Here is a 25,796-nt window from a genome sequence, read left to right as displayed (position 1 = left end):
TACCCGGTCGACCCGTGGTATTTAAGCCCCCTTCTCCTCGGCTCCCCCCCCCTTCCGCGTCACCTCCACTCGCTCCCCTTCCTCTCTCCCCCCTCCCCGGCGCTTATGTGTTTCTCTGTAATCCTATTTATATCGACACCCGTTTTGATGCCCGTCTCTCGGCACCCCCGGCCCCGGACTGTGGGCCCGTCGTGGGCGGGGATCGTCCCCTTACTGCCGTCTTGTACTTTCGGAGCGCTTAACGCGGCGCTGTGCACGCGGCGAGCGCCCGATAAATCCCATCGAACAGCGAGCGGTTCGGAAAGCGTGCGCGATCGGTACTGGATCTCCGCCCTCCCCAGAGGCCTTGCCGGACAACCCGGAGTGGGAGTTTACCTCCCCAGAAATCAAACACTGCTCTGTACACAATAAGCGCTCCATAAATAAGATGGAATGAATGGTCGACCCAACCGCCCCGAGGGCTGAAGGAGCCCGTGAGCGTGGTTCGCGCCCGGCTTCGGAGGTCTGCGCCGGCTCTCTGGCCGGGCGGGGCGAGTGGAGGGGCGCGGGGGCCCGGAGGGCGGGGGGCCCGGAGGGCGGGGGGCCCGAGTGGCGGCCGCTTCAGCACCGCGGACAAGGGCCGAGGGCGCGCGCGGCCGCTGCCCCCGCCTCCGGGCGGCTCCCCGGCGCCGCTCTCCTCCCGCTTAGGAGGCGGAGGGGAGGGAGAAGAGTCCGCCGGGCGCAACGGGTGCAGGCGGAAGGAAGGGACCGCCGGACGGCCGGAGGGAAGGCGGGCGGGCGGGCGGGGAGGAGGGTCCGGGACGGGCCGAGGGGCTGAGGGCCGGGGCCGCCGCCTCCGCCCGGGCTCCGCCATCCGCTTCCGCGTGCCAGTGGCCCTCCCCAACACTCCCTCCGCCTTATATCGCCTTTGCCCCCCGCCCTCAATCGGAGTCGGCCACCGTCCGCCGCGAGGTGCGGGAGCCCGGCGCGGCCACCGACCGACGGTGAGGGGGACCGCGGGGGGGGAAGGGGAAGGGAGGGAAGGAGCGGGGCGAGACTTGCCGCCACGGTCCCCCCCGAGTTGGGCCCCCGGGCCCCCTTCCCAAACCGGTCCAGCCCCCGCCTCCCGCCCTGCCTCCCTCTCCCTCTCCCGCCTTTCATCTCCGCGGCTACTCCCGGATGTGGGAATCCGGGGTGGCCCATTCGTGGCCGGGGGGGGGGGGGGGCGGGGGGGACAAAGCCGAAAAGCCGCGTCTCTGGCCCCCGGGGGGGTGCGGAAAGCCGGGCCCCACCGGACTAACCTGCTCCCGCAGATCGTTCGCTGCCATGAGGCCGTCCTGGGCTCAGCCGGGATCGGGCGTCCTACTGACCGGCGCCACGCTGCTGCTGCTGCTGCTGCTGCTGCTGCTCCACCTGCCGAACCGGCCCCCCGGGCCCTCGTCCCTCTCCTTCGCTTGGCGGGCCCGGCCCCGGTCCCCCCCGGCCGGGCCCTACCCTCACCCCTACCCCTTTCTGCTCAACCACCCGGACAAGTGCCGGGGCCCCCGGGGCGCCCCCTTCCTCCTCCTGCTGGTCCTGACCGAGGTCCGGGACGTGGCCGTCCGCCAAGCCGTCCGCCGGACCTGGGGGGATGAAGGCGGGGTGCCCGGCGCCCACCTCCTCCGCCTCTTCCTCACGGGCCTCCCCCCGCCGCCCTTCGCCGAGCCCCTCCAGGACCAGCTGGCCGAGGAGGACGCCCGCTACGGCGACCTGCTCCAGCAGGGCTTCCGCGACACCTACCAAAACCTGACGCTCAAGACGCTCATGGGGCTGGAGTGGGTCACCCGCTTCTGCCCCGGCGCCCGCTACGTCCTCAAGGTGGACGGGGACGTCTTCCTCAACCCCACCTACCTGGTGCGGCTCCTGCGGGCCCACCCGCAGCGGGACTTCATCACGGGCCACGTCTACCGGGGCACCGGGCCCCTCCGCGACCCCGCCTACAAGTGGTACGTGCCCCGGGAGCTCTACCCCCCCGACACCTACCCGCCCTACTGCGGGGGGCCCGGCTACGTCATGTCGGGCCACCTGGCCCGGAGGGTCTTCGCGGCCGCCCAGACCGTCCCGCTCATCAACATGGAAGACTCCTTCGTGGGGCTGTGCCTGCAGCGGCTGGGGGTGGAGCCCACCGAGCCCCCCGAGGGAGCCTTCCACGTATTCCGCCGCGACTACGAGCGCTGCGCCTTCGCCCGCCTCGTTCTCGTCCACCACTTTGGCCCTCGGGAGCTGCTGGCCCTCTGGCCGGACTTCCTCGCGGCCAACCGCACCTGCCCCGACCCGTAAGGCGCCCGCCGGCTCCCTCGGCCCGTCTCCCTCCCGCCCGTTCGTCACTAATAATGATCGTCGTCATGATAATAATCACGGTCTGCTCTTTGCTAAGCGCTCACTCGGTGCCGAGCACTAAGCGCTGGGGTAGACACAGGGTGATCAGGGGCTCCCACTCAATCCCCACTTTACAGATGAGGTAGCTGAGGCCCAGAAGTTAAGGGACTGGCATGGAGTCACACAGCTGATTAGCCGCCAAGTGGCGGGCGCCGGGGATCAGAACCCGTGACCTCTGACACCCAAGCCCTTGCTCTTGTCCACTAAGCCACGTTGAACCCACACTGTTCGTGCCGGTCTGTTGGTGGGGGGGGGGGGGGGGGGGAGTGCTCTTGGAGATGAGGCAGTTTAGGGGAGGGGGTTGTGTGTGTCTGGGGGGAGGCTATAGGGGAGGTGTCCCCGCCCCCATAGAGAAACAGACCCAACTGGCAAACGGAGGGGAGTTTGGTTTTTTTTCCTTTATTCATCTACATTCAGCTGAATCCAGATGTGCTGCCTGAATGACCCAGACATACAAAAAAAAAGAAAATCCCCACTCTTTCCCACTGGTTTTTAAAATAAAATCTTCACTTATAAAACGGAAACACTAAAGCATTAAAATACAGAAAAGCTCGTTTAAACTCACTTCACAAAAAAGCATCAAACGGGATGACGTAACCCCCCCTCCCCCCCTCTATTCAAAGACTGAACCGAGGAAGCACAAACACCAAGTTTAAATAGGTGGGTGGGAGACTAGGTGCCCTCCAGCTCCTGGCAGACCCAACGCCTCCAGAGTTTCTGCCTCTCCCCCCACCCCGACCGCCCCCCCCCCCCCAACCCCGGCCCACCTCCAAAGCAAACGACGACGACAACAAAAAAAGAAAACCCCAACCAGACAAACTGGTAATGGCAATGAACGAACCATTCAATACACAGAGGTCCAAGAACACATCTAAGTAATGGGAATTACGGGGAACTTCCACTAGAGCGATGGGGCACGCCAACATAAACCTGGCGGAGGGCTGGGGGGAGAGGGAGTTGACATGTTAACAGTGATGCAGTAAAACTGAATACTCGAAGGAGGGGGCTGGGCAGGTGTGGGAGGTAACAAAAGTCACATGGGCGCAGGGTGGGCGTTGGAGGGTGAGGAGGAACAGAGCGGAAAGAAGTTTATCTGTACTGGTAGTTCATGCTGTGATCGTTTCGCCCGTAACCGCCTTGCGAGGACTGGTAGGAGTTGGGGGGTCCGCTGTAATTCTGTCCGGACCCCGGAGAGTTGTAGTTAGACTGAGAAGAGTAGCCACCTAGGAAGAGGAAGGGGGTTGAGCGTGATGGTAAGGAAGCCACTTGCCCTCCTGCCGGGCGCCCCTCCCCCCAAAACCCCATGGCACTCACCTTGTTTGCCTTGGTAGGAGGAGCCCCCACCCCCGGAGCTGCCGCCATAGCCGCCGTGAGAGCCACTGTTGTACGACGAGCCCCCCGAGCCATAGTTATTCCCCCCGCCGCCGCCGCCGCGTCCGCCGCCGTAGCCTAGTGGGGGGGGGGGCGGGGGGGCGTCAAAGAGGAGGTCCTCCCCGGTGGGGCCCAGAATCGCGCCCGCCACCCCGCTCTCGTCCCGAGAGCGGCCGGCCGGGGGACGGAGGACAGAGCCGCCAAGTCGATCGCTGAGCGGAGACCGGCTTCGGCCAGGCCCCGCTCCCCAATCGGCCCGACTCCCCTCCCGACGGCCCGGCGGAGGAGGGGACGGTGGCTCAGCTAGGAGGAACCCCAGCCCGGTCCACCCCGACCCAGCCGGGGGCCACTCGCTTCACATCAGGCATCCGGTTGGGAGTAGGGGGTCCCTGGCGCCAGCCCCTCACCTCCCCGACACCCCCCACCCCCTCCGGGCACTCACTGAATTTGCTGCTCTCGTAGCCGTAGTCGGATCCGCCCCCGCCTCCGCCGGGGGAGCTGTAGGAGTTGGAGTACGAGGAGTAGCCGCCGCTGCCTTGCCCATGGCTGTAACCTCCTTTCTGTTTGCCCTGCGGCGGGCCGTAGTTGCCGTACTGGTTCTGGTTGTAGGACGGTGGCGGCGGCTGCTGCTGCTGCTGCTGCTGTTGCTGTCCCTGGTGGGACTGGTACCCAGAACCATAGGAGGGTTTCTGCTGCTTCTTGCCACCATGCTTTGGGGGCGCGGGGGAGGTGTAGTTATCGCCCTGGTAGTAGGAACCGTAACCGGGGTTGCCGCCGCCCCCGCCCCCACCGTTGCCGGAGTGGCCGCCGTTGCTGTAGAACTGGCCTGGACCGGGAGGGAAGGGGAGAGAGGGTCAGACAGGGAGATGGGGTTTGCTTCTCAAAAAACAACCCCCCACCAAAAAATAAAAACCAAACACTCACCCCCCACCAAGATGAAGACACCAAGATTTGAGACCTGAGGATACTCGGGTGTGCCCTTCGTACTTCCAACGGGAAGCCGTTTCCAACACTAAGGTGGCAGGGTTATTCTAAGCAGGAGGGAGCGGCCAGTGCAATGTTTAGCGAGACCTTTAGCAGTCTGACACCCTGATGACACCGATGCCCCCAACGCAGTCCTGGGGGAGCACTCCCCAATCCCCCCCAAAACCAGGAAGTGGGGTCCTGATGCCACCCACCCCCAAACCAAAGTGCCTAGATAGGACCCACAAGACCTGTTGTACCTGTGGACAGAGGGCGAGAGTCATGATTCAACAGGGTGGGGGACAGTGAAAATCTACCTACCTCCTTCCTCCTCTTCCCCCGCCCCTCCCCCACCCCCAACGGGTCCCTGTACGGCTTTGAAACCTGGGGCTACCACTGTCAATTGGGCTGGGCGAGCGTGCGCGCACACACACACACACACACACACACACACACCCTCACTCCCCCACCCCCATCAAGCCCAAGGGAGACTCCCTCCACCCCCACGAGGCACCCGCCAGATAGGAGGGTAACAGTAGCAAGCCGAGAGGTATTAGCCTCGGAGATTCCAGCCACAAACCCAGATGGACCAGAGCCCTCGGAGGCAGGGAAGGAATCACCCAACCCCCCCAAGTCCCCGACAACATCGGGGAGGGGAACGGGCCTCCCCGATCACGGCCTGCAGGGACTTGAGCCAGCCGGCCCGGGGGAGACAGAAACCTGGTTCCAGAAAGGGATCGGGGACAGGACTAGGGTGGGGAGGAGATGCGGCCGCAACCGACTCATCTCTGCCTCAGAGGCGGAGGTCAGAGAGGCTGCCGGTTAGCCACTTTATGGTCCCACTCAACTCCTGCCCCGAGACGAACACACAAATGAAGAGACCAAACTTCCCAACGGTTTACTTGAATATGTATTGATTCATTTTTTTTTTTAAAAAAAAAAAGGAGGATTAAGTTTCCACCTCATTCAGGACAGGATCAATTCTCTTGTATAAAAAGACACTAATCTCAAACAAGAACTTCCTAAAAAACCAAAGAAAAAAAAACAAAGGAACACACCATGCTTTAAAATGAGTTTGACAAAAGCCTTCCCCGGACAACGGAGACCTCCTAGGACAATTGTTCTGACCGCTTCGTGCAGACTCAGGAGCTGAGCCAGAGACCAAGAAGCGGGGTTGCAGGACAGGACCAACAGTGATTTTGCATGCACAACAAACAAGGTTTCTGATTTTTGCCCAGCGGTGACCCTAGTCCCATTCACACCTCTCCCCCCACCCACCCCCTCCCCACCTCCCCACCCCCATCTTGCTTAGCAGGGAAAAAACAAACAGTCATGCTTTAGACCCATGGATTACGCTTGAAGAGGAAAACCCACTGAAAGAAATATTCACGGGGCATTTTTCAGATGTGATCCGTAATTGTACACTGGTACCAGGAATTTTAACTGGAGACGAAACCTCAGGAAAGACCATGATTTAGACCCTGGTGTGTGTGTTGGGGGCTGGGGGCGGGCGGGGGGGGGGGGGGGAACAGTGGTAAATCACACAGATGGAGAGATTCATTTAGCATCTCATTATTCCACATAGGAATCATCTCCAGCATGCTTCGAAATGAGCTGAGCTAGACTCAGAAATCTTTACAGCTTTCTTACGCCTGTCAAAAGGCATCAACCAGGGAAATCGATTGGTTGGGGGGTGGGGGTGGGGCCACGCACAGCAGGTGGGGGTCTGGCGAAAATATTTAACATACAAAATCCACTGTAAATTAGAACAAAGGTCAAATTAAAATGTTCCAGTCATATGTCTCAAATAAAGTAACGCTTTCCAGAAAAAAGCAACGGTGGGTTTCTTTTTTGGCCTTGACGCGGAACAAAGCTGGATTTAAAATTTTGTGCAATGCTGCACAAAAGTGTTCTTTTGGATATGTTAAAGTTCCCCCTCATGCCCCACCACGCTGCAAACATCGATAGGACCACGCTCCAAAGGGCCAATCTCAAGAAAAAAGCAGCCACGGTCTCATAGTCGCGAAGGCTAAGCTGCGGTGGGTGGGAAGCCACGGACCAGTGGAGCAGCGGGACACGACAACGGACACACACTTTGGGCTTTGGAGTTGAGAAAATTGTGGAGTAAAAAGTTCGTTTTGTGTGCAACTTTTTAGATGATCTAGGAAGACCCAAAGTCATGATAGCCGTAGCAGTCTGTGAAAAAGTCACCTACAAAAGGGGGAGACAGCAGAGAACAAAACAAAACAAAACAAAAAAAAACAAAAAAAAAAATTAGAAATCTTTGGCTGATGGCACAGGGCGGCCACAATTGAAATTTTCAGGTTTTTTTTTTTTTTTAGATTTCTCTGCTTCTGTGATTCCCCCCCCAATAAAGGCTTTTTCTCATGACCAAATAGCTGTGTGTTGGGTCAGGAAAATTAGTGTCATGAAAGTGGCTTCGCATGGCTCAGAGCAGAGAAATATAAAAACATCAACATCCGAACAGAAGAAACTCTTGAAGGCCCACGGGTTCAAGTGGAAGCTTAAGGCAAAGGCTATCCCAGCTGAGCGACTGGCTCTAACAGGCAAAAAAAATAAAAATAAAAGGGGGGGGGGGGGGGAAGACTACCAGGCCTTGGGCGGGGGAAGGGGTCACGGACTCAATGGAGAAAAGAGCATGAGGGAGCTGCTTTGAGCCTCTTAACAGGTCAGTGGGTTCTCTTTACACTCTTTAAAAAGCATATAGATATATACCGATATATAGAGAGATTTTAAAAGACAATACTTACTGTAGCCGGCTGTTGCTGAATTACCACCATAGCCATAGCTCCCATACCCGGTTCCTAGAAGAGCAAATTTGGGGGAAGGGGAAGGCGGGGGGGAAATATATATTAAAAAAGCCACCCACCAGTAGTTTGGTCCTGGTCTGGGAATGGAAGCTTTCTTTCTATGGGGCATTTTTAGCGCAGCCACCTTTGCTCGAGGGGCTGGGTCCGGAGAGGGGCCCCGTCGACTTACCGGCGTTCATGTAGCCTCCGTGGTTGCCACCTCCGTATCCACCTCGGCCCCGGCCCCGGCCCCGGAGGTTCCCGCCTCGGCCCCGGCCCCGGATGTTGGGGGGAGGGGGCACCTCGTTGTGCATGGGCCCGCCCATTCCATAGCCGGGACTGTGTTGCTGGAGGGAAAGAGAGAGAGAGAGGGGGGAAGGGAAGAGTCACATCCACCCCAGATTCAGCTGGGTCAGCCCCTGCCCGCTGGGCCCCGGCCCCAGAAGCTCAGCCACCAACCTTGGAAGCAAACTTGGCCCCGCCCCGGATGGGGACAGGCGTCCGCTTCTTCTTGTTGGCCTCGAGGGCCACGGGGGCGTCAGGGAAGAGTTTCTCCAAGGCCGCAAGGGCAGCGTAGGCCTTGGCCACCTTCTTGTTTGAGCCAGCACCTTGAAACTTCTGCCCATCAACTTCAACCTGGGCGGGAGGAGCAAGAGAGCCATCAGGACCGAGAGCAGACAACCCAGCGACCCGTGGTGTGGGGGGGAGACGAGACAGACGAGGGAAGGCTTACAAAACAGTGGGAGGGCCGACAGGAAGGGGGCACTGGAGAAGGCCTGTGGCGGTTTAGGGGTGGCTAAATTGCATTATGCAGCCTGTCCAGCCAAGTCTTGGGAGCTACCCCACCCACCATAGAAAAAGCAACTGCTTCAGGCACGGGATGACCATCCCATCATTCCCTCCCTACCCCCACCCAGCTTCCCGGACTGACTGGACAAGAGCGCTAGAGCCCCCGGGTTCCAGATCCCTGCCCAGGTCCAGCGGCTGAGCGAGGACAGCGAGCCTCTGCCCACCTCCATGACGAAGCACTTGTCGTGGCTGCCGCCCGTCTCGGAGATCAGCTCATACTTCAGCCCCCGCCTCTTTTCGTTCAGTTCCATCACGGGGTTCTTGCCGTGCTTCGTCAGGATCGGGCCCTGCTGCTTGACGTTCTGAAACGGGACGACGGGGACTTGGCCACGGCCTGGGCAGAGTGCTCACGCAGGCCCCTCCCGCCCCCCAGCCAACCCCGACGGGCGGGCGCACCCTACGGCGACCAAAGAGGTGCAAGACTCCTGCTCTTTCGAGGGAATCGGTCGATTCCCGGGACTTAAAGGCCAGGGGCGCCTGTGTCTCCCTAATGGGAGCCCAGACCCAATCCGGGAAACATCCCACTTGTCCACGGCAAGCCTGCTTTCCTAAAACTGGCCTTCCTCCATCCTGTGATACCCCCACAGGGCACTGGGGCTCAGAGGTGGAGGCGCCGAGGAGAATTCTCCTGGGTCAATTCTCCTGCGCCTTTTGGTCATAAAAGGATGCAGTTGGTGGGGGCCCGACTCAAACAGGACCTGGTTTCGAAAGAGGGGGGAGGAGGGGTGTCCCCCACCTTGGATGGCATCGTTGGCTATTTATTGGGCTGTTGCCAGGTGCAGACAGAGCCCGAGGACCATATTCAATTGTCACCTGTGTCCTTCTTCCCCCGGTGCTTAGCACGGAGCTGTGCACCCGGTAGACGTTTAATACAACCTACTTCTGGCCCCCTATCTGAGGGGCTTTGCCTAAGTGCGGCCCCGGGGCCGGGACCCACGGCCTCCAGAGCCACTGGCTCACCTCAGAGGCCTGATCTGCCGGGGGGGAGGCAGCATTGGGAGCTGTCGACGCCTCCACGACAGGCGGAGGAGCCATGATGACAGGTTTCTGCTCGTTTTCCTCGGCCGAGTCTTCGCCTTTGCTCACCTCTTTGCCTTCCACGCCTGTGGGCAGGCCCATGTCCTGCAGCACCTGCATGGGAAGAGGGACGGGGTCAGACGGGCAGCCGGGGTGCTGTGGAGAGCAAAGGGGGAGCAGGGATTTCGGGGCCCCTCACCAAGGTAGCGGCCGGAGGGCAGACCACGTACCTTGACAGCCACGTGGAGCTTGGCGGTCTTTTTGGAGGGCCCAGAAGCCTCAAAAGTGCTGCCGTCCACTTCTACGGACATGGTGAAGACAGGGGCGTGGACGGGGCCGGTCTGGGAAACCAGTTTGTACTGCAGCCCGGGTTTCAGCTGGTTCAATCTCATCAGGGCATTCATCGCCTGAGGCGGCTCTGACTTCTCCTCTTTAAAAGCAAAGCAGACACGTGACCTGGTTACCACCGCGGCCGGCTGGCGATCCAACCCCCCGCCCACCAAGACCCTGGGTTTCTGCGGCCACGAATCAGCATCTCTCCCGGCAGTGAGGAGAGAAAAGCCTGATCCCTGCCCTGTGGGGAACCGTGCCATTTTTTCCTCTCGCCTCTCCCCAAGGATCCCCAAGTCCATCAGCGGGATTCCCCGAGTGCCAACCATTAACCCGATCCCCGTCCCCAAAGAGCATAAAGTCTAGCGGCCCAGTAGAGCCCGCTGGAGATGACGCCCGGTGCACTTGGGGACAGGAGAGAGTTTGCACACACACTCGGAACGGTTCCCTTGGGTAGGCCGCGGGAGCCCCATCGTGGTGCTTCTGCCCGCCCATCAGATCAAGCCCCAAGGATTTCCCGGCAACCCAGTTGGCTCACCTTTCTTCTGAATCTTCTTCTTTTTCTTGCTGGGTGACTTCTCTTCCGCGTCCTCCTCCATGGGACGTTTCATTGGGGCGATGGCATAGGTGGTGCTGGGGGGAATTTGGACTGGAAGAGCAAGTGAGGAGGTCCGAGTAAGAAGGACGCGGGACGTTCCGGCCGCCGCCGGCAGACAGCCCGGCGGAGGCAGGAGGACGGGGCGTAGGGGCTGCTACCTACCCGTGTAGTCCACAGGATTTTCGTTCTTTGGTTTCTTGGGCATCTTGGAAGGCAGGGGGTCCATGCCCAGAACTTTGTGAAGTTGGCCAAAAGCAGCGAGCCGCAGGGCGTGCTGGAGGGGGGAGAAGGAGACGGGGGTAGGGGGGGAGGTGATGCCGGCCAGGCCGGGCCAGGCCACCTGCCCTGCTGCCAAGGCTGCCCTGCTGAACTATAAGCCTCACGTGGGGGCGAGGGCCCGAGCCGACTTCTCCTAGCTGACGGCAAGGCGCTCCCTCAACAAGCCAGGCCCAATTCCTGACCATTCGGGCCCAGGACCTTGCTGGCGGGGGGGTGGGCGGGGTGGGGGTAGGGGGGAGAGGAGACCGCCCTCAGATTAGTACAGGGGTCTCCAACCTCGGGCCAGAGGGCCACATGGGGCGGCCAGCCCGACCCCGCGGCAGCCGCTTCTCAGTCCGCTCCCCGCGCCCCTTCCTCTCTCCCCCGCCCCCGCACTTCGTCCTTGGTGCCTGAAGCGGCACTCAAGTAGTCCGATCCGGAGGCGGTGGGCGAGCGGGGGGAGGGAACCGTGAAACGGCCACTGGGGGAAGAGAGGAAGAAAACCAGGTGGGTTGGGGTCCCCTGTATTAGTGCAAGAACCAGTTCCCTGCAGCCCCAGAATTTGGCTGAGAGTTCACGGAGCAACTAGGCTAAGAGCTCCCAGTGAAGGCCAGTTACGGACGACTGGGCAGGGGAAGTAACTATACCTGAGCACTCTGTGTGATATCTTCCCGTTGCTGTCTGTCTAGATGCCCAATAGCATCAGTGGCTTCTTTTTCACAAGGGTCATAAATGCCAGAACCATCTGAAGGCAGGAAACAAGGAAGATATGCAGAGGATTATCTTTTGGCATCTTTGATGAGGTCGTGTTGGATGAGGGGCTGGGAGGGGGTGGAGGGAAGGGTAAACGAGCAAGGGCCTTCCGTTTCCTTCCTCCCGCCTCGTCCACACCCAGCTCTGGCACGGTCCCAAGCGAGGGGACCCCGGCTCTTATACAAGAGAAACCCCACCGGGTGGGTAAGAGCAGGGTGAAGGCATGCTGGGTGGGGGAGGGGAGGAAGGAGGGAAGCGTGTGTGGTGGCGGGGGGCGGCAGCAGCCGGCCTCGGTCCCTGCCTATCTCGGACCGCTGCGGAACAGAGGAGCCACCCCACCTGGCATGACGATGCCCGACGCCAGGCACTCCAGCACTCTGCGCAGGGCCTCTCCAGCGCCCATGGGTCTGTTCGCCGTTCCGATCGACTTCTCGCAGAGGAGCTCCAGGGGCTGAAAGACAAAGGAGACACTGAGCCACGGCCGGGGCTTCGCTTGTCTCAGGAGAGCGGTGTCAGGCCCGCCACAGTCCCGGACCATCAGGCAAGAACAGGAACGGAAAGGCACCAGAAATGGAATCTGGCCAGGCGGTGGAGTGGGGGAAGGGGCGGGCCAAGCCCAGAGGGGACTGGGGGGTGGCGGGGGGGGGGGGGGGGGCGGGGATAGGCCATTGGGCCTAGGTGCAAACTCAACATCGTGAGCGGCGGCAGGGCGAGCGGCCCGTGGTCCTCTTGAGGCGGAGGAAGTTCTTTCCCAAGCGGAAAAGCAGCACCGGCCGCCCCTCCCGAGCAGGCCGCAGGGCGCTCGCGGAAGGCTCGGCACCGGATCACCCCCCAACCCCCGGCCGGGGTGCCAAGCGAGGCCGGCCGCCCACCCTCCCATCTCCTCCTCCCGTTCCCCCACGGGCCAGGGAAGCCAGGTGCTCATTCATCCCTCCCCCCCCCATCCCCACCCCACCTGGGAGGCGTGAGCCCAGCCAAAGAAATGGCTGTTCAACAGTGGGGAGAGGGGGGGGCGGGACCTTACCCAGCCTCGGAGCGGGGCCCAAGTGGGAACCCGGCTGCACAGGTCTCTCAGTACCCGGATGACTATGACACAGGATTTCAACCCATTCGCTCTGGCCTAGAGTAACAAAGCACAAGCACTTTCAGCCTGGTGCCCCCGAACTCCGTCCAAGGCAAAGGCAAATACTCGAGTTTGGCTGTGCTACTTTGTCAAGGGTAAAATGAGCGCTATGAGGTACAGCGGAAGAAAAAAATATCCAACATGGTCCGACTTTGGATCCTTTACAGTAAATCCACGGTGGACAGAAAAACAGCAACATTACTCTTAACACAAAGCAGCAGCTAGGCAATCTACTCATTACAAAAATCTTAAAAAAGAAAAAAAACACAAAAAACAAAACGGGGGGCGGGGGGGCCTCCCTTGCGGGATGTCCAATCTGTCGTGTAAGGGCTCCCTGAGCGGCTGTCCAGCGACAGGTGCCAAGCTCGGCACGGCTAACGTTAGCCCGGTGTTAAAGTGCTCTAGGGGCCCGCTAGTCGGTTCAAACGTTTTACGAGGTTTCTACCGAGAGACGAAGAGAAGAACAAAATGCAAACCTGGAACCACTTGGCGTGTCGAAGGGACGCCAAGGCAGCAAGGCATTTCTGCCTGTCCAGAACGTCCGGGGGATCGGTGACTGATAGCGTTTCTATTCGTGGATGGAATAAGAAGACAAGGCACAGTTTGACCAAGGGGGTTTCTGTCAGGTGGAAGGGGGATGTGGGCGAAAGGAGCAGCCGAGGCTCACGGAAATCGTTGCTCTCTACCCTCGAGCAGGGGATGGAAGAATCAAGAGGAATCTTGATCTGTTCCGATGATGAAAACTCAAGTCGGCCAAAAAAAAAAAGAGGGGTAGGGGAAAAAAGGGCATGTTGTGTGCGTGTCTACATATGTGTACGTGTGTTTATGTGTAGGTGTTATGAGTAGGTGGGTGTCTGTGTGTGTGTGTGTGTGTGTGTGTGTGTGTTGTGCGGGCAGGGGGGCTTCTGCAAAACGGGAGCAGTGTCTCCTATGTCAAGTGGGTAGGGAAACCTGTCTCCTCTCAGATAGCTCCCTCCTCTAGCATCTCCGTTCGCCACCCGAGAGTTGGGGGCGTGTCCATAAGCTTAAAAAAAAAAAATGGGGATGGAGTAAGGCAGGGAGAGGGGAGAGGAAGTAAAATAAAGAGTGGAAACTGAATTCCTCTCAGCTTTCGGCCCTGGCCGACTGTGGGCACCCCTCTGCCCATCAAGCTTGGCTGCCCTGGCCCCTGGCCCGTGACAGAGAGAGTCCTGTTGGTCAAAGGTCCAGCGTCCCTAAAAGAATCGACAAGGCGTGGTAGATGAAGTCAGATAATCAGAACCACAAGCAATCAACAGTGCATGGAGGAAGATCCCGCGGTCAGGTCTGCGGCAAAATGGAAGGGTGTCATGCGTCTCTTTCCCCCCGCCCCACCACCGCTGTCCCCCATGTTGGGAGAAACTACCTTTACTCTGCCACTCAGGCTTTTAGGGGAGACGAGTTCAAATCGGAACTGCGGAAACTCTGATGAGTCCGATTACGGTTAAAGATCCAGAGCTCGTCCTGAAGAGCGAGACCCTAGGACGAGGGCCCAGAAGCCCAATATTGATTTTTTTTGCGGACGGTCTTAATGTCGTCCGGAACTTCGCATCACCTCTCCCGGAGGGCCTTAAGCCCTACCTTGCGGGGCGGGATGGGGGGGGGGAACAGCCCATTTCAAGAGACCCAATCAAACCCCTTGCCATTTTGCTGCAACCCAGACCGCTCGCATGTCTCCAACTTCATGTACGTGCCAGAGTCGTTTAAGTTATACAACAGACAGATCGACACACTTTCCGAGGGCCGGAGTCTGGCCCGAAAACACTTAAGGGGCCACCGGAGGCCCCGGAATCAGAGCCGTGAGACCCTCGGGGGAAAGACAGTGCGCCAAGTTTAGGACGGCGATTTTCAACCAACCCGTTCCGCTTTTCGGCACCACCGTGACCCCTTACGGAGCCAAGAGAGAGAACGGGGTTGCACCCCGGACAACTTAATCTAAAGCCGAAGAGCGCAATTGACACGGCAAGTGGATCAACACCAAGTTTTCGAGCCTCCAGGTGGGCTGCTGGTCGTTTCCAATCTCCCATACCTCCAGCTGTCAGCTTCTCCATTTCCTCGCGTACCACGGGTGAGGTCAAGTGGATGGTCAGGGAGAGCTGGGGTTCTTTTGTGTTTTTTATTACAATCGCAGCTTCGCCGATAGACTGGATTATTTCGTATTTGTCTTCTGTGATCGCCTGAGGGAGAAGAGATGACTCATTTAAATCCCCCCCGAAGCACTTCTAGGGACGTGCCCCCGGAGCGATGCAGTTGCTTAGGGATGGATGTTGACCTAGACCTGCAATTTACTGGTGTAGGCCAGGTATCTCGAAATGCGCCTGGCTCAGGCAACCAGCAGGCTTGGTGGGGGCAGGGGGCACGGCAGGAAATGGAGGGTGACCCATTATCCGGGACCGGGGAGAACGCCAACAGGAATGGAAATGGATCCTCCTCACCCCCATAAGCAGCAGAAAATGGGAAAAAAGAGATTAACTGTAAAGAGAGCTGCCAGCCATTCTGTCCCTGCATAACGGAGGCTCTGGGTTGGCATCTTGGTAGTTCTCCCAAGCTAATGGTCCACAGGCCAAGCCCTTCCCCAGTGGTTCTCAGAAGGGAAGGACAGAAACGTGCCAGAGCCCCGAACCTCCCCGGGTCATCCATCTTTTGTTCAGGAGAGCTAGCTTTTCTCTCTCCCATACAGGGCTACTCAGCTTAAACCCTCCGCACCCACTACTGCTTTGCCAACGCCGTTCCCCCGGCGACGCAGCCCATGACATGCCCTGGTCCCCACCCCCTTGCCACGTGTGCCTCTCCAGCTGCCGGGCCCACTCCTCCCACCTTCCAACAAACACCGGCCGTGCCGACACGGAGACGGGAGTGTCGAGGTGGTCCAGATCTGGGAGCCTGGATGACTGGATCCTAGTCAGTCAGATTGTATTTATTGAGCGCTTACTGTGCACAGAGCACTGTACTAAGCGCTTGGAAGAGGACAATACAATGACACATTCGCTGCCCTCCACAAGTTTACGGTCTAGTACCGGCTGTGAACCTTGGGCAGGTCACTTAGCCTTGCTGTGGCTCCTCTCCAAGCTGGGGAAGACAATCTCTTCCTCTCTCTAGCCTGTTGGGATGTTGTGAGGATCCCTCCCGCCTCCCCCAACCCCTCACCCCAAATAAGGCCGCTCTTGGGACCACACGCTTGGGGAAAATGAGAGCTCTACAAACGTATTCTGGATGGGAGCGTGTGGTGCAGTCAGGACCATCTGACCTCGCAGTGGCCTCTTCAGCCACAGCCGGAACCGTGGGTTAAGCTTCCCTGTCACAAAAGAGCACTCTTGCCTGCTCACAAATCCTGACCAACGAACCAAACCTGCCCCCGAGCCTAGGTCTGAGCTGTCTCCAGTTTGTCCATTGTCTCCCTACTCCGGCCCACAAGTCAACCAGTTGGTGGACCAACCGGCCGCCAGGTCTATCCGGTTGACTGATGTTCGGGCGCCAACAGTCCAAACCGACCAACTGCCTGTCCACAATGGATCAGAACTGGGGTGAGGGTTAGAGGGATCACCCGCTCGACTCGGAAGGATTCCGATTCAGCTATCGTGTGGCGGACTACATTTCTGCAGACCCCTGCTGTAATGATAAAATTCAGTGCAGTGCCCTGGAGGGGGGCATGGCGGAAATCATGGGGCAAAGGAGGTAAAAGAGCAGGACAAATAAACCACGCAGGTAGCATACAAACATGGCTAGATTAAGAGGAGAGACTCAATCTGAGGTAAAGGAAGGAGGGCAGTAAAAATTTCAAAAGATTTTCTTTCTCCTTGGAAGAGGTGATTTCCCAAGCAGGCAGAATCCAAATTGCTATTTGCCAGCTTAATTCTCCGTCACAACCTTTTTCTTCCCCTCCAACTCTATTCAGCTTTTGATTTAGCTTGGGAGTGGTGAATTCACTTGTCTCAGGGAAATGGCAGGGGAGAGGGGCAGGAGGCGTAAAACAAGCAATTTTTTCTTTCCTTCACCCTCTTCTGCATCGACACCAATCGCAGTTGAGTGTTATTGGATGGGGGAGAAAGGGTGAGAAGTGCGAGGGTGGCAAAAAGTAACCCCACTTTCCCAGTCGCGCCCCCCCACAAGCCTCCCAAACTCATCTCTTGTTGATTTATTCCCTTGTAGAGATTATTGACATCTACAAACATCTCTCTCATTTAACCACAGGGCACTAACTTAGCCATATATCTCCCCTGACTGGTCCCATTAAACTGAGTTCACCAGAGGGGAGGGATTGCCTTTGGGTACTCTCTCACCGATGCCCAGTCCATACTGGAGCAGTGATATGGCGATTCCACAGGGGTGGGGGGTTGAGGGGGAGACATCTGAAAAGGGGGAAGCTAGGCCTTTTAACTTTTCAGTGAGGGCACCTGACTTCCCTGGTCCCGGTTTGCAAAGGGCTAGTCGTGGGCCGTGGGTCTAGGGCTTTGGGGGTCACGGAGAACATAGCTGTGGATGCTTACATCTTTCAGAACCAGCCACGGCTCTCTGACGTTCAGCACCTAGTGGCACCTGATCCCAATATGGGGGAAGTAGGAGGAATCCATTCCTCTTTGGTGCCACTGCTGGGGGAAGGGAGAGCAGCCTTTTGTTCCAGGCTGCTCCCCATTCGAGACTGTGGTTGAGGGAGCTGATCCCAGGAATTAGGGGAATTAACAGCAGCATCATAGTTTGACAACTCTAGAGTTTACCAATGGATATTTGGTAGATTGGTTTTTTTGGTTTATTCATTTGGGGGGGGGGGGGGAGCACAGGGGGAAAGTTTGGTCTTTCCACAATCTGCAATCAATCCCGCCCACTGGCCAAACATCCCCAGCGCTGACCTCCTTCTGCCTCCCGTGGCTTTATGTAAACACACATGCAGTCACTTGTCACATGGACTCCCATGAGAAAACCCGGCTCCTCACAAACCCAACCGAGGCAGCACTCTGCCTCAAGTACTCGCTCCGCACATTCTCATGGATGGAGCAAGGAGGGGATGGGGGAATCCAGATGGACCCATTGTCCTGCTCTACCGGGCACGGCCGACCCCCTGAGAGTTGTACATCCGTGGTCTAGCGGAAAGAGCAAGTGGGTTCTAATCCCGGCTCTGCCACTTGTCAGCTGGGTGACCTCAGGCAGGTCCCTGAACCTCTCTGGGCCTCAGTTCCCCCATCTGTCAAATGAGGATTAAATGCCTGCTCTCTCTCTCTCCCTCAGACCGTGAGTCCCATGGGGCAGGGACGGTGTCCATCTGCTTACATTCTTCTCCCCCAGCACTTAATTCGGTGCTTGGCACGCAGTCAGCGCTTAAATACCACAACTACCACCCACCACCCTACCCCTCCCTCTCCCCCTGGGGCCCAGTATACTCACAGTGAGCTGGACACCCAGATTGTCAGCTACTTTGTCTAAGAGAGTGGTTGTGGGCTTCTCCTTACACAGCAGGACTAGCTCCAGATCCAAATCTCCCTTCAGGAGCAGCCCTTTGGCTACGAGCCCCACACGCATCACCCCCCGCAGGGTCCTGGTTAAATGTTCCGTCTTCTGCTCCCTGAGGGGAAAAGAAAGCCAGGTCACGATGGCGAGCCCAGGCCCGAGAAGGGGGTGCCACGCCCAAGGATAAGAGGAAACTTACCCTCCCTCCTTGTTTTCTTCCTCAGTGGTCACTTCCATGGCCTCTGACTCAGTCTGGTCCCCACCAACTTTTTCCTGCTCATCAATCCAGTCGGACACTGCCTTGAGTGCCCGCTCCGTGTGGGACACCATGTTCTGCACAGCCTCCAACTCCTCCTGGGTCGGGTACACGGCGGAGTGCTTGGCCATGACATGGCGATCGTCGTTCACAAAAATACGCATCGGCCGCTGGAACGCAAGAAATCGGGAGTCAGACGCAGCTTCCTAAGCAGCTGCGGCCCCTTTCTCCCCACTTCCAACCACCTTACCATTTTGACTTCCTGGGTCTCGTCGTAGTGTCGGAGAGCGTTTCCTTCTAAGCTTCCAAAAGGCAGGGCTCAGCAGCCTTCCTTAACGCACGGGTACTGAAGCCTCAGTTTTTAGCTATGAACAAGAAGAGAAACTCAGCTATGGAAGCTCTGTCCATCAGCGTGGGGGAGGTCACCTAAACTCAACCCAGGAACACTGCGTTCAACCATCTCGATACAGACTCGAGATCTCTGGCGGGCGGCTCCTTATCACACATCCCAGCAACCCAGGGCTGCCCAAGGGCAGAGTTAAGATGTCTTTACCCCCGGCCCCAGATTAAGAGATGGCCCAAGGGTTCCCCATATGTGGCGGGAAGGGCGGGGGGAACGGGGACAGAACATAACAGCAAAGCAGCACACAAAAGGCCTCCAAAATCAGGCGGGGGAGTGGAAGAAACAGCTGACCCAGTGCCCCATGGAGAATCAGGCAGACGAATAAAGGTTGGGGCCTCAGATCTCAGCTCCGTAGAAGCTGCAGTCACCGAAATGTACAGCGGACGACCGAGTACCAACACATCTAAAATTACTACTTCGGTATTGAAATAGGCTGGCTACAACCCACTCAAGTCCCCTGCTCCAGGCAAACTGTCTGGGCCGCACCCACATCATCTTGAAAGAAGTAAAAACGGGATGACCGACAGGGAATCCTGCAGGAGGGGAGTGTGGCCAGGAGCCCAGCTGGGCCATCACCGGGCTCCATCACCACCCCCGGACTCAGATCAGATGGTTCAGCCGGAAGGCCTGCTCATCCCGGTGAGTGGGATGAGGCACACCTCCACTGGGGTCTCTGCTCACTCCCGACCCCTGCCTGGCAACCCCCCCCCACACACACACACACACTCACAGTCCAGCAGAAAATCTACCCTTCTTCCCTCCCCATCTAGAGGACATGGCCGGGTACCATCCCAGGGCTCGCTCGCTTCCCCGCCACGGATCTCACACCCTGCTCTCCAGAATAAAGGTGGTGACAAACGCCTTGTGTCAGGGAGTACAGTGTGCATGGTAGGAAGTAACACGGCCTGATGGAAAGAGCCCGGGCCTGGGACTCGGAGGACCTGAGTCCTAACCCCAGCTTCGCCACTTGTTTGCTGTGTGATCTTGGGCTACTCCCTCAACTTCTCGGTGCCTCACTTACCTTATCTGTAAAATGGGGATTAAGACTGAGCGCCCCATGTGGGGCAAGGACTGTGTCCACCCCATCACCCTAGCACTGAAATACCACAGAGAAAGGAAACGTATGGGCAACCCAGTTCTGGACCTTTAGTCCCATCGCCCTTCTTACGGTTTGCCAGTGGACCTCATGAGCCCCAGAAAAAGCCAACTGCATCCAAACTGCTGCTCCCCCGCGGTTCCTGGCCCCGGGCCTCTTCCAGGTAGAGCCAGCCCACTGACTCGCACCTTTGAGGACACCGATTCTGGGTCTGAGGGATACTCCTCAGCTCAGAGAACCACGGGGGGCAAGCCAGGCAAGCCTCAGCCTTAGGCACACCCCTTCCCTGCAACCCTTCTCTGGGAATGTGCAGCTTCAGTCTGTGGGGCCGTGTAGGCGCCCGAGTGGGTGATAAACTGCCAGGACCGCAGCAAGATCCCCCGCAAAGAAAAAAAAAAGTCAGCAGACAGGCACCACTGGATGAGATTGCTGATCCAGCTGGCTCCTCCCCCAGAGCCATGATTTCTCTGCGAAAGCAAATACCCAGCAGGACGCTCTGCAACCATTGGGAGCCCAGTACATTACCCTGCCCCCAATGGGCCACTCAAGGAATCCTGTTGCGAAGGCAAAAAAATCGAGCAAGTCATGGGAGTGAACGTTGGAGGGCACCACTTCACCAAAAAAAGGAAGCCTCCTCCTTATGAGAGGCAACACCTTTCCAAGACCGTTTTCAGTTCTGTGGGATTCCTGGCATCGTCACTCGGCCATTTTTCCTGCGCTAATTTCCAACGGCAACAGTTCAAGCTGGGAAACAACCGCAGTTGCCGACGCTCCTGCCCAAGGGACATTTCTGAGACGCAGAGTCACCCATCGGGCACTTACCGGGTGTGGAGCGCCAGACTTGGGCATCCGGGAGACCGCGACACAATAGAGTCGGTTGACACGGCCCCCGCCCTCAAGGAGCTTACGGGCTAACGGATCGTACACCACCCCGGCCCCCGGTTGCTCCGCGAGTGCCGGGCACCCGTCCCGGGCCTCAGGGAGGAGAGTCTGTAGCTGGAAAGCCCACGAGTATTGCCTTTACTGGGTCAGCCCCATGATCTGCCTCCTCTGCCTCCCCACTCCAGTCTATTCTATACTTCACTCTGCTGCCCGCTCCTCCACCCCAACGGCCACTGTAAATTATTTATATTAATATCCGTCTCCCCCACCAGACTGTAAGCTCGTTGCAGGCAGGGCACATGACTGCCCACTGTTGCATCTCTTCCACACGCCCACCCACCTCAACATCACAAACTCCTCAGCCTCGGCTTTAAAGCGGTCGGTAGGCTCGCCCCCTTCTACCTTACCTACCTGATCCAACCATAGCCCAGCCCACACGCTTCTCTCCTCCAAACAGCAGCTTGTTCACTCTGCCCTGATCTCGTCTATCTCACCACTGTCTACTTTCCCACCCCGCCCCCCCGACCTTGAATTCCCTCCCCCTCCACACACACCAGACCACCTCTTTCCACCTTCAAGGCCTTATTAAGGTCACATCTCCTCCAGGAAGCTTCCCCAATTAAGCCCTCTTTTCCCTGACCCACTCTCCCTTCTGCATTGTTTGTGCACTTGGATCTGTGATATTCACCCGACCCTCAACCCAAACAATAATTTATATTATATATACACATATACATATCAGTTCATATATTATATTAATATCTGTCTCCCCCTCCAGACTTTAAGCTCGTTGTGGGCAGGGCACGTTGCCAACTGTTGTACCGTACTCTCCCAAGTGCCTAGCACAGTGCTCAGCAAACAGTAAGCGCCCAATAAATACCATTGATGACGACTCCATCCAGCCCAGGACTGTCTCCAGAGGAACCGAGGGACGGTGAAGGGACAGGCCAGCTGACACCCTCTCTAGAGACTTGGTATGGACCACTGTCCTAAGCAAACACCTCTTGAACCACAGTTTCCTGTGGCAACGAATTCAATCTAGGCTATTTACTGAGCACTTACTGTGTTTCGAGGTGCTTGGGAGTACAGAACAAAAGAGGTGATAGACACATTCTCTGCCCACAAGGAGCCTGCAGTCAAGAGGAACAGACTGGTCCTCTCTCACTGGGTGAAGAAGTGCTTCTCTCAGCTTCAACTGCCCCCTCATCCTGGAGATGTGGGTTTTGGGTGAACCACCATATTCCACGTTCACCCTGTTGAGGCTCTTCGTTGTCCTTAAAACCTCAATCCCACCGCCACCCTGTCCCTTTGTTTCCCTTCTTACAGAAGTGTCTCCACTTGCCCTGATCACCCTGACTGCTCTTCTCGGGGCTTCTCTGGTTCTAATCTGTACTTCCCAATATGTAGCAGCTAGAACCCCGTGGGGCATTCCAGGGGCAGGTCTACCAAGGCAGCAACACATTGCCGTTTAGGGTTTTTGATCCCTTTCCTGACGATGCCGAGCATTTGGGCATGCTTGGCGACCAGAAGTTAGGCAGTGCAGGTGCCTTAAATCTGAATCTGGAGGACTGTGTATGTGTGTTGGGGGGCGGGGGGGGGAGAGGTCCCCCACACCAAGCCTGTTTTCAATCCCTTTGGAAAGGAACAGAACTTGAAAATTTACCTCAGCCTCCTGGAACCACAATTCACAAAACCCTGGACTAGGGAGTACCAGGCAAGACCCACTTTTTAAAGTGGGCTAAAGGAAAGGGACAAGACAGCTGTTGCTTAAGGCGAGTCTGGATGTGACCAGTTTTAGGTGGTTGACCCCCTTCACCAGTTTAAAATGCAACAGAGCCACCGCCACTGAAATTTAGGATCCGATCAAAGTAAAATCCTTAACTCCAGGCTCACTTGGTAACAGGAAGAAGGGGACCTTCTGGAGAATGTACCCCCATTTAGAGAGCAAACAGAGTGGGCCCCATCAGAATGGCCTGTACAATACAAATCTCCTCATGTTATGCAAGGGGACTCATTTACCATTTTATTGGAGGGTGAGATAGAAGCCCCTGTCCTTTCCCCATAATCAAGGCCCATTAGTGAATCCAACTCTCAACTGCCTAGGGTGGAGGGGGGTGGGGGGAGAAAATGTGTAAGCACATGGAGATCTTTAGCCAAAAGCTTCCAATTCTCACCTATCAGCTTTATTTCTTTGACTAACAAGGGGTTAAAGGGACCAGCAAATGGCTTTGGATGTTCAGGGCTTGAACATCCATTGCTGAACAGTTCCTGCATTAGCAGAAAATTCAACTGAAAAGTCAACATGGGCCAAAATTGAGAATACCCAAGACAAAAAAAAAAAAACAAACCCATGTAGAAATATAAACTTCCAAGGGGACCAAACTGCACCAGAAGCAGTGTGTTTAATGGAGAGCACCTGGGACATGGGTTCTAATCCCAGCTAAATCATTTCACTATACCAGAAAGCAGCGTGGCATCATGGATAGGGCACAGACCTGGGAGTTGGGAGTCAGGTCATGGGTTCTAATCTCAGCTCTGCCACTTATCTGCTCTGTGACCCTGGGCAAGTCACTTCACTTCTCTGGGCCTCAGTTACCTCATCTGTAAAATGGGGAAGGAGATGGAATCCCACGTTGGAAAGGGACTGCGTCCGGCCCAGTTTGCTTGTATCCAACTCAGTGCTTAGTACAGTGCCTGGAGCACAATAGGTGCTTAACAGATACCATGATTATTATTGTTCCGCCTCAACTTCCTAATCCATCAAGTGGGGGACTCAATACCTGAACTCTCCTCTCTCCTATCATACAGGAATGGGGGCACATCGATCCCAGTGCTTAGCAGAGTGCTTGGCACAAAGGGCTTAAATACCACAATTACTGTCATTATAGCATCTGAGTTGTTTCCTCTAGGCTTCTAAATTTTATTCCTGTTCCCCTTACTACAAGTAAGCCTTGAGGAAAGCACACCATATCTCAAAAGCCATTAGGCACCGCACAGCAAGAAAAGCTGCCCCCTCCTGCCTAGAAAGCTTCCACTGCACTGCATTACGTGAACGTGAGCTCACACCAAAAAGCCCCCGCATGCCGATGGTGCTAGGAAATCTGCAAAAAAGGCATTACTGGAGGGGGGAAGGGAAGAGGTGGAATGGAGGAGTCCTTTGATATGTTAAGGGGTGAGAGAACCTAGAAGACAGGGGGAAAAAAATAAAATAAAACAAAATCTCAGCTCAGGACACGGGTCCGCCCCTCCTTCAGGCTCACAGCCGGCACAGCGATCACCTTCCGATGGCACGGGGCCGGAGAGGTTGGCCACTTACCTGAGCGCTTCGGCTCTACGCTACCTAAAGCCAAAGCGTGGAACATTAATGGTTATTTTCCACGGTCTCACTTCCCATGACAGAGTTCTAAAACCAAGCATTTGTTTTATTTATTTCCTCCTCTGGCTCCCGGGCAGAGTCTCACGGGTACCTGGAGAAGCGGAGGCAGACCGAAGCACCTAAATTAGAAAACACTGGGAAAATGCTCATCAGGGATCACTATGAGGGCCCGTGCTCGCTCCTTTGAAGATGTGGATCGTTAGGGAGAGCAAGTGCATCAAGAGTTAACCGCCGCCCCACGGTAGGGCCCCGGGCTGGGCGGCAGGAGGAGTATATATTAAGCACTCTCTGTGTGCAGAATATTGCCCCTAAGCGCTGGCAGTGAGTATCCGGGTGGGAACTGGACACGGTCCCCGGCCCTCAAGGGATGGCACGTGGGGACGAACAATTGATCGCGATACGAGTTGGCCGAGGAAAGGGAAATCCAACCCACACTCACTGTGAATGGGACCCGCTGCTCTAATCTGAAGCCGGGGGAATCGGCAAAGCCCCCCGGTGATGCGATCGAAATGCTCGGACGGGCCCAGTCGGCACGCTGCTCCAACTTGGGAGAAATGCTATAACCTGAACCAGACTTAACTCTGCCCCTCAACCGTAAAACATCCGGAATGCAGTGGCGGGAAATTTTTTTTGGGGGGGGGGGGGGCGCCCAGAGGCCTTTAAAGTTTAGAATAACTTTAAAAGGAAAAAACTCCAAGGAGTTACATGGGGCAGCTTCATCTCCCTTACCCCCATTAAGGCGCCAACTCCTGGGGCCATGGGCGGGTCCCTCCTCTATCCCTCTGCATCCCTCACCGGAGAAGACAAAGGAAGGGGCCGCCTCTGCCGGAGGGGGGGGGGAGGCCGGCGGCCCCCCCCCCCCGTCCCCGTCGCCCCGCCGGGCCAGGCCCTCAGGGCGGCCAAGCCCTCCCCACGCAAGGGCCCGCTGCAGGCTTCGGATGGAGCTGGATGGAGACGGCTGCGGGGGCCTCCGACCCACGCGGGCAAAACGCCAGGGTTCGCGCTACGGGTGGGGGGAGGGGGAGCGCGGCGGCCCGGGAAGGACAAAGCCTGCAGCCCGCGCGGGCCGCGGGAAGGGTGGGGGCGGGGGGGCACGAGGGGAGGCGTGAGGCCACCGCCAAGGGAGGGGAGAGACGGGGGAGAGAATGAGGAGAGCGGGAGGGAGGGAAGGAGGGAGAGGACGAGAAGCAGCCCGGGGAGGGCGAGAAGAACCTGCGCGCGCACGGGCCTCGCCGCCGCCATTTTGTTTCCTCGGCACAATGGGGGAAAGTAACGGCCGAGCGCGGGAGGGAAGCCGGGGAGCCGGGCACCCCGGCCCGGAGGCCGCGGGCCGGCCCTTCTCCGTCCCATCCCACGCCCGAGACCCAGCCCCTAACACGCCCGCGGGCCCCATCGCCGGGGGACGGGGCACGCCGCGCCCGGGAGGGGAGGCGGAGGCCGCGGGACTTGCCCCTCGCGGGAGGGGGGAGTAGACAAGGGGGGGAAGGGGCCGCGGGGCCCCGCCGGGGCTCCTTACTCACCTCGTCGGTGCTCTCTCGCCAGCAGCAGCAGTAGCCGCTGCCCCCACCTCCTCCAGCGAGAGAGCCCCCCCCCGGGTCTCCAACCACGCGGTGCGCCGGGCTGCTCCGTCCGACTGCAATGGCGAGAGGAGGAGGAGCCGGGGGAGGAGAGGGGGGGAGACGTAAGGCTGCAGCCCCGCCCCCCGTCCCCCGCCCGAAGAGGCCCGGCCGTGCGGGGGGGAGGCGACCAACCGGGCCAGGGGGAGGAGGGAGCGAAAGACCGACAGCGAGAGAAAGGGAGGCGGAGGGAGACCGACAGAGGGGAGGGAGCCTCGTCCATGTGCGCGGACTCTGC

The 25,796-nt window shown here is 57.9% G+C and overlaps 2 protein-coding genes across 5 annotated transcripts; one reads left to right on the top strand and one right to left on the bottom strand.

Moving 5' to 3' along the window:
* The first annotated feature begins 1,305 nt into the window (after positions 1–1,305).
* Positions 1,306–2,298, top strand: LOC114807461 (beta-1,3-galactosyltransferase 1-like). Its single transcript, XM_029053491.2, has one exon. It carries the CDS (start codon positions 1,306–1,308, stop codon positions 2,296–2,298), a length of 993 nt encoding a protein of 330 aa, XP_028909324.2.
* Positions 2,299–2,780: 482 nt separating this feature from the next.
* ILF3 (interleukin enhancer binding factor 3) lies at positions 2,781–25,593 on the bottom strand. 4 transcript variants are annotated; one of them, XM_029052607.2, is made up of 20 exons: positions 25,463–25,593; positions 18,436–18,550; positions 18,129–18,355; positions 17,867–18,044; positions 14,517–14,664; positions 12,946–13,037; positions 12,371–12,466; positions 11,686–11,797; positions 11,241–11,338; positions 10,498–10,609; positions 10,276–10,386; positions 9,638–9,837; positions 9,477–9,521; positions 8,555–8,692; positions 8,001–8,177; positions 7,732–7,888; positions 7,503–7,556; positions 4,211–4,594; positions 3,712–3,846; positions 2,781–3,620 (listed from the first exon to the last, which is right to left on the bottom strand). In XM_029052607.2, exons 2-20 carry the CDS (start codon positions 18,436–18,438, stop codon positions 3,487–3,489), a joined length of 2,601 nt encoding a protein of 866 aa, XP_028908440.1. In that variant the 5' UTR covers positions 18,439–18,550; positions 25,463–25,593; the 3' UTR covers positions 2,781–3,486. The 4 variants fall into 4 exon arrangements, with proteins under 4 accessions (XP_028908440.1, XP_028908438.1, XP_028908439.1 ...); XM_029052605.2 differs by having other exon boundaries at positions 2,784–3,620; positions 9,351–9,521; positions 25,463–25,592; XM_029052606.2 differs by lacking the exon at positions 25,463–25,593 and adding an exon at positions 23,883–24,454 and having other exon boundaries at positions 2,784–3,620; positions 9,351–9,521.
* Between the last annotated feature and the right edge of the window lie 203 nt (positions 25,594–25,796).

This window comes from Ornithorhynchus anatinus, chromosome X2, assembly GCF_004115215.2.
Source record: "Ornithorhynchus anatinus isolate Pmale09 chromosome X2, mOrnAna1.pri.v4, whole genome shotgun sequence".
NCBI classification, from domain to species: Eukaryota; Metazoa; Chordata; class Mammalia; order Monotremata; family Ornithorhynchidae; genus Ornithorhynchus; species Ornithorhynchus anatinus.
This window is presented reverse-complemented; position numbering and strand designations above follow the sequence as displayed.

Coding starts and splice junctions, on each gene's coding strand:
- LOC114807461 (XM_029053491.2), top strand. CDS start 1,306: ATGAGGCCGTCCTGGGCTCAGCCGGGATCGGGCGTCCTACTGACCGGC.
- ILF3 (XM_029052605.2), bottom strand. Junction 11,339..11,685: donor GTCGGGCATCGTCATGCCAG/GTGGGGTGGCTC, acceptor TCCTGCCTTCAG/ATGGTTCTGGCATTTATGAC. Junction 3,847..4,210: donor CTACGAGAGCAGCAAATTCA/GTGAGTGCCCGG, acceptor CCCCCCCACTAG/GCTACGGCGGCGGACGCGGC.